This window comes from Scyliorhinus canicula, chromosome 13 (genome assembly GCF_902713615.1).
Source record: "Scyliorhinus canicula chromosome 13, sScyCan1.1, whole genome shotgun sequence".
Taxonomy (NCBI): domain Eukaryota; kingdom Metazoa; phylum Chordata; class Chondrichthyes; order Carcharhiniformes; family Scyliorhinidae; genus Scyliorhinus; species Scyliorhinus canicula.
Genome location: NC_052158.1, coordinates 38,574,959 through 38,588,527, shown reverse-complemented (window position 1 = coordinate 38,588,527; position 13,569 = coordinate 38,574,959). Strand labels below are relative to the sequence as shown.

Here is a 13,569-nt window from a genome sequence, read left to right as displayed (position 1 = left end):
TCTTCCCTTCCATCAGGCAAAGATACAGAAGTCTGAAGACCCGCACATCCAGGCATTGGAACAGCTTCTTCCCCACAGCGACTAGACTCCTCAACAACTCCCCCTCGGACTGATCTGGTCATTGTAAGAACACTATTCACATCACCTCATGCTGCTCTTCCTCATGCATTTGCTTTGTTTGGCCCTTGTTCTGCACTGTAACCAATTACTTACTTGTCGATGTACTTTGTTGATTATTCTTTTTGTCCACAATGTACGTACTGCGTACGTTCCCTTGGCCGCAGAAAGGTCCATGTGACAATCAATCAATCAATTAATAACAAATTGTCACCAACATAAGGCAGTCATTCATAAATCCTGGAGCAAATTTACTCAGAATGATTAAAATGTGCAATTTGCAACATTAATAGTTAAGAAACTAAGGGCATTAAAAAATAGGAACCAGGGGGCAGCACGGTGGTGCAGTGGTTAGCCGAGGTCCCAGGTTCGATCCCAGCTCTGGGTCACTGTCCGCGTGGAGTTTGCACATTCTCCCAATTAATTTTCTTCCTATCAGCGTGGCCAAAGCACCTCCCCTGCCCATCTTTGGATTGTGGGGGTGAAACCCGCGCAAACTTGGGGAGACTGTGCAAACACCACACAGACAGTGACCCAGAGCTGGGATTGAACCTGGGTCCTTGGCACCATGACGCACCAGGGCTAACTCACTGCACCACTGTGCTGCCCTGATTTCTACACTCTCCTGATTGGTTCACTCACAATCTACTTTCTGTAAACTGGAAGTCAGCCAAAACTCTTCCTCCTCTTTTACTCACGTAAAGTACCATTCACCTAATTGCCCGCCTCCCTTGATCACTACCCAACATTGGTTCCTGTCATTTAAAATTCTCACATTTGTTTTCAAATTCTTCCATCACCTTGCCCCCTCCCTATCTCTGTAATCCCCTCCAGTTCCACAACCCTCCGAGATATCTACACTCCTCCATCCCGCTCTTGCGAGCATCAAATGCTCCACGTTTTCATACTGTAGCCGTACCCTTTAGTTGCATGGGCCCTACAGCTCTGGAAATTCACCCTCAAAACCGGTTCACCTCCCCAGCTCACTTTTCTCTTCTTTTTTTTAATAAATTTAGATTACCCAATTATTTTTTCCAATTAAGGGGCAATTTAGCGTGGCCAATCCACCTACTCTGCACATTTTGGGGTTGTGGGGGCAAAACCCACGCAGACACGGGGAGAACGTGCAAACTCCACACGGACAGTGACCCAGAGCCGGGATCGAACCTGGGACCTCGGCGCCGTGAGGCGGTTGTGCTAACCACTAGGCCACCGTGCTGCCCTAGCTCACTTTTCTCTTCTAAGACATTTCTTAAAACCTCTCTCTCTGACGGAGTTTTTAATCATCTTGCTTATGCAGCTCAGTGTCATTCCTGGCTAAATAATGATCCTATGATGTTCCTTGAGATGTTTTATTGGAAGAAAGGTACTCCATAAATACAATTGTTGTTTCTGATGGTTGTGGGGCCAGGAACAATTGCAGATATAGCGGAGGGGATGAGTGTACGAAGGGGTTTGAACATGTGGTTGAGAATTTTAAATTTGAGTTTGGCTTTCCATCTTGCTCTCATCACGGCAATTCCCAAGAATACAATGTAAGGGAGAACAACAAATTTATACTTTTTGAGAAGAGAGTGATGATCGGTTGCCAATGGACTGGGCAATGGATTGGGCAGCACGGTAGCGTTGTGGATAGCGCAATTGCTTCACAGCTCCAGGGTCCCAGGTTCGATTCCCGGCTTGGGTCACTGTCTGTGTGGAGTCTGCACATTCTCCCCTTGTGTGCGTGGGTTTCCTCCAGGTGCTCCAGTTTCCTCCCACAGTCCAAAGATGTGCAGGTTAGGTGGATTGGCCATGCTAAATTGCCCTCCTTAGTGTTGGGTGGGGTTACTGGGTTATGGGGATATGGTGGAGGTGTGGACCTTGGGTAGGGTGCTCTGTCCAATAGCCGGTGCAGCCTCGATGGGCTGAATGGCCTCCTTCTGCACTGTAAATTCTATGAATTGACTCTGATTGGTAGTGGTGTTGCTATCCAGAATGCACCAGTTGATGGTGACTGTCTGTTAACTGCAGTATATTAGTTAAAATTTAAACCAGGCAGCTGAATTCTGATTGGTCAAGGCATTGCCCTGAGGAATGAACCAGCAAATGCTTATCACTTATTTTGTTCAGCTGAAACAGGTGCAATATGTGTCCATCTTCATTCTGCCTGCAATTTCAAATTTGCGGTGTCGGGAATCTGGTCAAGGATCTTTGGCGCCTCCTAGCTTCCTGTCATTGTGGAATTGTACCTTCCTGCTCCCCAAAAATGGACACCTTCAGTTAAAGTCAATATTTAATCACAATAATGGTAGATATTCAGTGTGTAATTAAATAAACTTACTTAAAGCTACATGACAAAACAGACGGGACTCTCAAGCCATGATCCACCTGACAGAGAGGCAGCGTATGTATTGTGGTTGCAAACTCTGAAGTAGCAGTGGAGACTCCAGACTGTTGGGCAGGACAGGCTTAGGATCAGATTAGAGGCCTGATAAAAGGTGTGAGAAGGAAGTTTTTTTTGCTGCTGTAGTTCAATGGACGTGTTCTAAGGAAATGCGGTCTGAGGCCGGATTACTGCTTCCATCAAACATGGCCAAAAGGTTGCTGAAAGTAGAGTTGCTTCACCGACAACAAAGCTGTCCCAACTCAGCAACTCATCCCCGCGCTCTCACTCCTGAGTAATCTGGTATTTAATGGAGACGGTTGAGGTCCTCGTCATTGGTTAGTGAGCAGGTGGGAGCCTTGTGTCTCCTCTTTTCGGGATTTCAAATCAAACGTTACAGTGGTGGTCCTTTACCAGGATCAAGGAGACCTGGTTCTGTGCCCAGTTACCCCTTCCAGGGGTGGAGAAATTTATTGACCCTCTTAACCACACCTTGATTTGATGTTTGACAAGTGTCCGTTGATCTTTGTTTTGTTTGGGTAGTACCCCTATCAGGAGCGGCCCCTTTTAATTTGTCCCTGATTTTGTTTCCTTTAGTCTAATTCGTTGATGTCTTGCCTTCCGAGAGCTGACAACCAATCAGCAACCAGCAGCTGTGCATTACGTTGCTCAGCGGCGCCACTGGGAAGACAGTGGCTGCCACAAGTAATTCACACACCAGGATCATCCGTGCTCAGATGCATGATGGGAGGGGGGACTGTGGGTACAGGATTGGCCACATGGGCCAGCATTAGCTCTCAGCAGGCCACTGCACCCGAGTGCTGGGTCCCTCAATCAGGTACTGAGTGAATGAGGAACCCCCACTGAGACCTTGCAAATAACCTCACAATGATTTGCTTTGCATGCTCTGCATTTGTTTCTCACTTTAATGGTCTCAATTTACGGCAGGGCCTGCCCACCACAGACTCACTTGGGGCAAGATGGCAGGGTCCCCACCTGCCAGGCTGCCACCCCCCTGTTTAGACGCCCACTGCCACCAAACTCACCCTGGGAGAAAGGTATTCGATTCTGCCCACAGTGGGCAATGAAGGAAAATTTCTAAAGCCTGTGTTGTGCCACAGCTAGAGTTACCAACCTTCGCATTATGTCCTGGGGTTTCCAGGAACTGGAGATTAATCTCCAGGACTCTGCTGCGAACAACTCGGAGAAAAAACATCATTTACAAACATTATGAGTTTTCCTTCTATTCCCTTTGAACACATTTGTTTTTCTGGTTGTAAACATATCATCAATGGGGAAATAATCTGTTTAACTGAGAGTCAATAAACATCCAATTAGATAATGAGTCTGTCCGTTTTCCTATTGGCAGGAAAAATCGTACTCATGAGGATGGACATGTCAGGCAACCAATGGCGGTAGCTTGTGGTCTTAAGAAAAACATTCACTCGGAATTGGCAGCTCAGCCTACACAGCAGTTGTGTAAACACAGCCTGTGTGCCAGAGGAAACAGGGAAATGAAACTGAATTAGACAGCAGTGCTGACATATTTACAGATTAGTGTACAGAATTCAGGCAGACTCCTCACTCCCTGATGCCTCACTGTTGAAATGACAGTGTTGAAAGTGAACAAACCAGAGGACTGAGCAACAATTTGTCCATTAATTTCAAACTGTTCATATTCTGACCAGTGAACAACAATGAAGAGTGGAGGCGGGTAACTCACTATGTCCTCATACCTTGTATATGTCAGCGGCCATTTCTGGAGGTTGATACCTGTGGGCTGAGTGTGGGGGAGAACCGACACAACTGGCACAGATCAGCATCTCATCCTCCTCGCAGAACAGGATCAGCTTCTCCCGGTGTTCCTCACACAGAGACCAATCTGCCTCCAGTTTCAGCTCCAGCTGCCTGGCTTTTTCACAGAGATTGGCCAACACCCTGTTACTGGTGAAACTTCCTTGGAGCAGAACCAACCGACATTCCGGGCAGGACACAGCCTGACTCTGCTTTTCCCAACACTTCTGGATACAGGATTTACAGAAGTTATGATCACATACCAGCCGCACCGGCTCCACAAACAGAGACAGGCAGACGGAGCAGGTTAAATCCTCACTCAGGGATAACGCCACTTCACAGGCAGCCATCTCAGTAGCTGCACCTTATTCTGTCACTCAATTTAATTTCAGTTTCATTTTTCAATTTATTACGAGGCTCACTTCCAAATTTGTCCTCTTCAAGGAGCACTGCCATCAGGTAAAAGTGTCCGGCAAAATATTTATTTCTCGGAATGTCCATTCATGTAAACACAGTGGCACTGAGGTGCTTGGATTTACTGGTTGTTGTGGATTAACATCTGGAGAGAGGGAGGCAATTTGGTCTGGAATTCCTTCCGGCTGAAGGACATACCTCCAAAGCAATCCCACCGCCCCATTCTCTCCCCAGAACTCTGTATCAATGGTCGGCATGGAGACACAGTGGTTAGCACTGCTGCCTCACAGATCCAGGGACCTGGGTTCAATTTCGGCCTTGAGCGACTGTGTGGAATTTGCATCTTCTCCCCATGTCTACGTGAGTTTCCTCCAGGTGCTCCAGCTTTCTCCCACAGTCCCAAAAAGGTGTAAGTTAGATGGAATCACATTCTCCCCAAAGTCCTATACAAATCCAAAACTAATCCCACTGCCCCACTCTCTCCCCATAGCCCTGTACCAATCCAAAACTAATCCCACTGCCCCACTCTCTCCCCATAGCCCTGTACCAATCCAAAACTAATCCCACTGCCCCACTCTCTCCTCACAGCCCTGTACCAATCCAAAACTAATCCCACTGCCCCACACTCTCCCCATAGCCCTGTACCAATCCAAAACTAATCCCACTGCCCCACTCTCTCCCCATAGCCCTGTACCAATCCCAAACTAATCCCACTGCCCCACTCTCTCCCCATAGCTCTGTACCAATCCCAAACTAATCCCACTGCCCCACTCTCTCCCCATAGCCCTGTACCAATCCAAAACTAATCCCACTGCCCCACTCTCTCCCCATATCCCTGTACCAATCCAAAACTAATCCCACTGCCCCACTCTCTCCCCATAGCCCTGTACCAATCCCAAACTAATTCCACTGCCCCACTCTCTCCCCATAGCCCTGTATCTATCCCAAACTAATCCCACTGCACCACTCTCTCCCCATAGCCCTGTACCAATCCAAAACTAATCCCATTGCCCCACTCTCTCCCCATAGCCCTGTACCAATCCCAAACTAATCCCACTGCCCCACTCTCTCCCCATAGCCCTGTATCTATCCCAAACTAATCCCACTGCCCCACTCTCTCCCCATAGCCCTGTATCAATTCCAAAACTAATTCCAAAACTGTCGAGACCAGTTAAGTCACCAGGAGTTTGCCAAGATTGGATGGTATTTATTTTAATGTAAGAAGTCTGATGAACAAGGCAGATGAAATGGGGGCATAAATTAAAACATGGGGATATGATGCCACTGCTGTTACTGAGACATGGTTGAGACAGGGGCAGGAGTGGCAGTTCAATATTCCAGGACATAGGATCATCAGGCACGATAGGGAAGGAGGTAAAAGAGGAGGGGATGTTGCATGTTTGATCAGGGAATCAATTACAGCAGTAAGGAGGGCCGACATAGAACAGTACAGCACAGAACAGGCCCTTCGGCCCTCGATGTTGTGCCGAGCCATGATCACCTTACTCAAACCCACGTAACCACCCTATACCCGTAACCCAATAACCCAATAACCCCCCCTTAACCTTACTTTATTAGGACACTACGGGCAATTTAGCATGGCCAATCCACCTAACCCGCACATCTTTGGACTGTGGGAGGAAACCGGAGCACCCGGAGGAAACCCACGCACACACGGGGTGGACGTGCAGACTCCGCACAGACAGTGACCCAGCCGGGAATTGAACCTGGGACCCTGGAGCTGTGAAGCATTTATGCTAACCACCATGCTACCGTGCTGCCCAACATCTTAGAAGGCTGTTCAACTGAGGCCATATGGGTAGAACTTAAAAACCAAAAAGGAGCAATCACATTGCGGGGAGTGTTATATAGGCCTCCTGACAGTCTGAGAGAAATAGAAGAGCAGATATGTAGGCAAATTTCAGAGAAGTGTAAAAGTAATAGGGTAAGGATAATGGGGGATTTAAACTTCCCCAATATTAACTGGGGTAGCCATAGTGTAAAAGTTTTAGAGGGAGTAGAATTTTAACAATGCATTGAGGAGTATGGAGAGGGTCTTAAAAGAGAGGGGGCTGTCCTGGAGTTAATGTTCGGTAACAAAGCCAGGCAAGTGTTTGAAGTATCAGTGATCGAACATTTTGCAGACAGTGATCATAACTCCATTAGATTCAAGATTGTTATGGAAAAGGACAACGATGAGCGTGAGATCAAAGTTCGAAACTGGGGAAAGACCAATTTTAACAAGATGGTTTGGCCAGAGTGGACTGGGAGTGGACACATTTACGTAAATACGTGACAGAGTAGTGGGACGCATTCAAGAAAGAAATGGAGAGAGTACAGGGCAACATGCTCCAATCACAAAAAGGGTGGAACCAAAAAAGTCTCGTGAACCCTGGATATTGAGGGATATACAGCGTTGGCTAAGGAGAAAAAGGAAAGCTGACAGCAGATATTGAGACTCAAAACAGCAGATGCCTGAGAGGTCAAAAGACTATGCAAGAAGGGAATTAAAAAGGTAATTAGGAGAGCAAAAAAGTAAATGAAATGAAAATTGCTTATTGTCACAAGTAGGCTCCCAATGAAGTTACTGTGAAAAGCCCCTAGTCGCCACATTCCAGTGCCTGTTCAGGGAGGCTGGTATGGGAATTGAGCCCACACTACAGGATTTGTTCTGCTTTACAAGCCAGCTGTTCAGCCCACTGTGCTAAAGCAGCCCCTACGTTACAATTGCATTAGGGGTAGAGGGATAACTCGAGAAAAGAGCCGGGCACATTAAGGACCACAGTGGTAATTTGCAAGAGAAACCAGAGGTTCTAGGTAGGGTTTTAAATGAATACTTGGTGTCAGTGTTCACTCGTGAGAGGAACAGTGTGGGGATAGAAATCAGGGAGAAAGACTGTAATAAAATTAAAGAGATTGGCAGAGATAGAGAGGAGGTTCTGAGTGGTCTGTCAGGTTTAAAAGCAGGCAAATCTCGAGAACCAGATGAAATCTATCCCGGGCTGCTTAGTGAGGCACGGGAGGAAACAGCAGGGGGGGCTGCCAATAATTTTCTTTTTTTTAATAAATGTTTTATTGAGGAATTTCTTTGGCATTTCAACAACAACAAAATCATCAATATACATAACAAGAAAAATATAAACAGAGTGCAAATTCCGCCTCGCTCTCCCACAGGTCTTGTCATTACTTACCCCCTAACCTATGTTAACCCAACCCCCTCCCTCCCCCTTTTTCTGCTGACGATTAGATCTCTGCGAGGTAGTCGGCGAATGGTTGCCACCTCCGGGCGAACCCCAGCAGAGACCCTCTCATGGCAAACTTAATTTTCTCCAGGCAGAGGAAGCCTGCCATGTCCGAAAGCCAGGTCTCCAATTTCAGGGGGCTTTGAGTCCCTCCATGCCAACAATATCCGCCTCCGGGCTACCAGGGAAGCAAATGCCAGAACGTCCGCCTCCCTCTCCTCCTGGATTCGCCCATAATTTTCAATTCCTCTCTGGCCACAGGAGAGGTGCCAGAGGACTGGAGGGTAGCCAATGTGGTACCATTATTCAAAAAGAGAGGAAGGGATAAATCAGGAAACTACAGGTCAGTTAATCTGACCTCAGTGGTGGGGAAACTATTGGAAGCAATTCTGAGAGACAGAATGAATCTGCATTTGGAGAGGCAGGGATTAATCAAGAACATCAGCATGGTTTTGTTAAGGGGTGGGGAGGGGTCATGTCTGACCAACTTGATTGAAGTTTTTGAAGATGTGACCCAGTGAGTAGATGAGGGAAATTAATTTCGTGTAATCTTCTTGGATTTCAGTAAGGCTTTTGACAAAGTCCCACACGACAGACTGATGACGAAGGCCAGAGTCCATGGGATCCAAGGAAATTTGGCAAATTGGATCCAGAATTGGCTGAGTGGCAGAAAGCAGAGGGTTAAGGTCGAGGGTGTTTTTCCAACTGGAAGCCTGTGTCCAGTTGGGTCCCGCAAAGATCAGTGTTGGGGCCCTTGCTGTTTGTGGTTTATATAAGTGATTTAGACATGAGTATAAGAGGTTTGATTAGCAAGTTCGCGAATGATATGCAAATTGGTGGGGTGGTAAATTGTGAGGATAGACTGAGATTACAGGAGGATATAGATGGGATGGTCAGAAGGGCTGGTCAGTGGCCTTAAAAATATTCAATGACGGCAGCATGTGGCGCAGTGGTTAGCACTGGGACTGCGGCGCTGACAACCCGGGTTCGAATCCCGGCCCAGGATCACCCAGAATCAAACCGTGTGGAGTTTGCACATTCTCCCTATGTCTGCGTGGGTTTCACCCCCTGTGGTGAATGTACATCATGTAATTCACACTGTATAGTATTGTGTCCTTGTGGGCTCTGCCTGTGAGCCGTTGCGTGGCTCTGCCCATAGGGGGAGATGAGGAGCTTGTACAGGCTCCACCCTCGGCTCCACCCATGGCCCCTCCCACTACCGTAAGTATAATGTGCTGCAGCCTTGTGAGTCTGCCCTCAGTTCTTCTGGTCACAGGCAGGCTCAGTCGTAAGTCTATTAAAGCCACAGTTTACTTCCTATCGTGTCTCGAGTGAATTGATGGTTACATCAATTTAATAGACTTAAGGAAACCACGATGGAATCAGCCCTCAAACCTGATCGACGAGAACTCAACCCGCTGGCTGCAGAGGCGAAGGAAATCTTTCTACTCTGGCTTCGGTGTTTCAAGGTCTACCTGGCTGCGTCGACCACCTCCACTACTACAGATGAGCAGAAACTCAGCCTACTGCACGCATGGGTGAGCCATCACATCTCTACACAATTCAACAATACCGACTCGTACACCAAGGCCCTCGCTATGCTCGACCGATTATACATGCGGCCGGTAAACAAAGTCTACCCGCGGCATATTTTCGCTAACCGCCGCCAGCTCCCCGCAGAGTCGCTAGAGGACTACCTGCGCGATTTAAAAGCCCTTGCTCGGGAATGTAACTTTCAGGCTGTAACTGCCTCCCAACATATGGAACTCGCTGTCCGTGATGTGTACGTTGCAGGGGCCGGTCTAATTATGTGCGCCAGCGACTCCTTGAAAAAGGGCCCCAGAACTTTGAGGACACGGTAGCGCTAGCAACATCAATGGAAGTTGCGTTTCAAAGTCTTAACTCATTCCCCGCAGACCATGCGACCACATCGTGGACCCCCAACCAGCGACTGCCCCAGGCCTGCGCCGCACGGCCACCCACCCATTATGGAGCGCCAGCGTGCCATTTTTGTAGTCAGCCCCAACACCCACGGCAGCACTGCCCGGCCCGCAACGCGACCTGCAGCAGCTGCGGTCGAATAGGACATTATGCTAAAGTATGCCTGTCGAAATTGAAACCCTCTAACTCCCCCGCAGTCCAGAGCAATCGCTCCCCCAACTCGCAGGCCCACAGACCCCGTAATGTTGCAGCGTGTCTGCCGACTCTGCCTCCGCCTGACATGTGCGGCTCATGGAGGCCGCCATCTTGGCAATACTCCCGCACGCGGCCGGCCATGTGCGAGTCATGGGGGCTGCCATCTTGGGCGTTATCTTCCTCGCCGCCTACCACATGCGATCCACGGAGGCGGCCATCTTGGACGCCATCTTCTTCATCGCCCGCCACGTGCGATCAATGGGGGCCGCCATTTTGACCATCACCCGAAGTTCACCTCGACGACTACGACCTCCGGATGACGACCTCATCATCACGAGGCCACTCCAGCACTGCTGATCGAGCCACCGACTACCCACAACTCAATGCAGTCACTTTGGACCAGTTGCGTCCGAAGCACCTCAAGAGCTCGATGATGTCCGTTCAAGTCAACGGATACAAGACACCGTGCCTCTTCGACTCCGGGAGCACCGAGAGCTTCGTGCATCCAGACCTGGTAAGACGCTGTTCGCTCCCTATCTTCCCTGCACGGCAAACTATGACCCTCGCCTCGGGCTCACATTCGGTCCAAATACAAGGGCGCACCATTGCGACCCTAGCGATTCAGGGCACCAGCTACTCTAATTTTCAGCTGTACGTACTCCCAGACCTCTGCGCCCCACTCTTACTCGGGCTCGATTTTCAGTATAATCTTAGAAGCCTCACACTCAGCTTTAGCGGACACCTAGCTCCTCTCACTATATGCAGCTTAGCGACTCTAAAAATCGACCCCCTCCACTCTTCGCTAACCTAACGGCTAACTGTAAACCCGTAGTCCCTCGCAGCAGGCGGTATAGCCTGCAGGACAGGGTATTCATTTGAGCCGAAGTCCAGCGGCTCCTATGTGAGGGAGTCATAGAGGCCAGTAATAGCCCCTGGAGAGCTCAGGTGGTGGTCATCAAGACCGGGGAAAAGTTCCGGATGGTGGTTGATTACAACCAAACCATTAAGCGGTTCACGCACCTCGGTGCGTACCCCCTCCCCAGAATTGCAGACATGGTCAACCAGATTGCCCAGTACCGCATATTCTCCACGGTGGATCTGAAGTCTGCATACCACCAGCTCCCAATCCGCCCGGAGGACCGCCACTACACGGCATTTGAGGCAGATGGCCGCCTCTTCCATTTCCTCCGGGTCCCCTTTGGCATCACGAATGGGGTCTCGGTGTTCCAACGAGCAATGGACTGAATGGTGGACCAGTACGGGCTGCGGGCCACATTTCTGTACCTGGATAACGTCACCATCTGCGGCTATGACCAGCAGGACCACGATGCCAACCTCCATCGATTTCTCCAAACCGCCCAAAAACTCAATCTCCCCTACAATAAGGAGAAATGCGTTTTCCGCACGACCAGGCTAGCCATCCTCGGCTATGTCGTGGAAAACGGAGCCCTAGGCCCTGACCCGGACCATATACTCTTACAACTCCCTCTCCCTCATTGTCCCAGGGCCCTCATAAGGTGCCTGGTATTCTTCTCTTATTACGCCCAGTGGGTCCCCCAGTATGCGGACAAGGCCCGCCCACTATTTAAGACCACACTCTTCCGACTGTCAGCAGAGGCCCGCCAGACCTTCAACTGCATCAAGGAGGACATCGCCAAAGCCGCCATGCGGGCGGTGGATGAATCCGTCCCCTTCCAGGTGGAGAGCGATGCCTCAGAGGCCGCTCTCGCCGCCACTCTGAACCAGGCAGGGAGACCAGTAGCTTTCTTCTCCTGAAACCTCTCCGCTTCAGAACTTCGACACTCCTCAGTCGAAAAAGAAGCCCAAGCCATTGTGGAAGCCGTATGGCACTGGAGGCACTACCTCGCAGGTAGGAGGTTCACCCTCATCACCGACCAGAGATCGGTTGCCTTCATATTCGACAACTCGCAAATGGGCAAAATAAAAAACGATAAAACCTTGAGGTGGAGGATCGAACTCTCCACCTATAATTATGACATCATATATCAGGGGGTGAATGTGGTGAAAGTACATCATGTAATTCACACTGTATAGTATTGTGTTCACACTGTATAGCATTAAGTCCTTGTGGGCTCTGTCTGTGAGCCGTTGCGCGGCTCTGCCCACAGGTGGAGATGAGGAGCTTGTACAGGGCCCCACCCTCGGCTCCGCCCATGGCCCCTCCAACTACCAGAAGTATAAAGTGCTGCAGCCTTGTGAGTCTGCCCTCAGTTCTTCTGGTCGCAGGCAGGCTCAGTTGTAAGTCTATTAAAGCCACAGTTTACTTCCTATTGTGTCTCGAGTGATTTGATGGTCACATCACCCCCCCAACCCAAATATGTGCAGGTTAGGTGGATTGGCCACGCTAAATTGAAAAAAAAAATAATTGGATACTCTAAATTACAAAAAAATGTATTCAATGACCCCTCCCTCCACTGCCTTCTGAGACAGAGAGTTCCAATGACCCAAAACCCTCTGAAAGAAAATACTTCTCCTCATCAATGTTCTAAAAGGGCGGCCCCTAATTTTAAATTAGTGTCCGTTAATTCTGGCTTATCCACAAGAGGAAACATCCTTTCCACAACCACCTTGTCGAGACCGTTCAGGATCTTATATACCTCAATCAAGTCACCCCTCACTCTTCTACACTCTAGTGGAGACAAGCTCAATGTGTCCAATGTTTCCTCACAAGACAACCTAGGATGAACAACAAATGTCGGCCTTACTAGTAACACACATCCCATGAAATCATTGAAAAAGAGTCTCTTAATCATTTTGAATGACTCTTTATTAGATTCTCTAGTTAGCTCCAGAACAAAGGCTTTTTTTCAATTGAATGGATTAACAGCTGTTTTGGGCTTGATTAACCAAGCCGACCCAACCTGCCACTGCAGGGATCACCTGGTTCCGCCATAAGTCAATGGTCAGAATTTTCCAGTGGTTTGCGTTGACTGGATCTTCTGGACGCGGGTGAACCTGCGCTGCACGTTTCCTGTTGGGGGAGGTGGGGAGTGGTGTATTCAATGGGAAATTCCATGACGGGACCAAGAAATTCCACCGCTGGCCAACAGTGGGCCACCTCCTCTGTCCGGGGCGGTGGGAGGGGAAGGGGGGCAGGGTAGAGTGGGGGACACCCCGCCCAGTGAATCTACTGTAGTGTGACATGCCACAGTGGGCCCAGGAAATCTCGGCTGTTGTCGCACTCCATTGATTGGAATGCATTGGCGCGGGTCATTGGCTGGCTGCTCAGAGGAGCCACTGAAAGAGGCCCCCACGGAGATTCTCCGCGGTCGACCGGCCAAACTCCCGCTGGTGTGGTTTACGTCTGGTACCACCCGTTGGGAGCTCGGACCCGCGGCTGTGGTGGCGGTCCTTTTTTTTTTAATAATTTAGTGTACCCAATTAATTTTTTCCAATTAAGGGGCAATTTAGTGTGGCCAATCAACCTACTGTGCACATCTTTGGATTGTGGGGGCGAAACCCACGCAAACACGGGGAGAA

The 13,569-nt window shown here is 49.2% G+C and overlaps 1 protein-coding gene across 1 annotated transcript in view; it reads right to left on the bottom strand.

Moving 5' to 3' along the window:
- The window catches only part of LOC119975419 (zinc-binding protein A33-like), a 36,127-nt gene extending 31,188 nt beyond the window's left edge, over positions 1-4,939 (bottom strand). The window contains exon 1 of the mRNA XM_038815050.1: positions 4,219-4,939. Within this exon, the coding sequence (XP_038670978.1) occupies positions 4,219-4,626 (408 nt within the window). The 5' untranslated portion in view covers positions 4,627-4,939. The remainder of the gene's footprint in view (positions 1-4,218) is intronic.
- Positions 4,940-13,569: the final 8,630 nt, after the last annotated feature.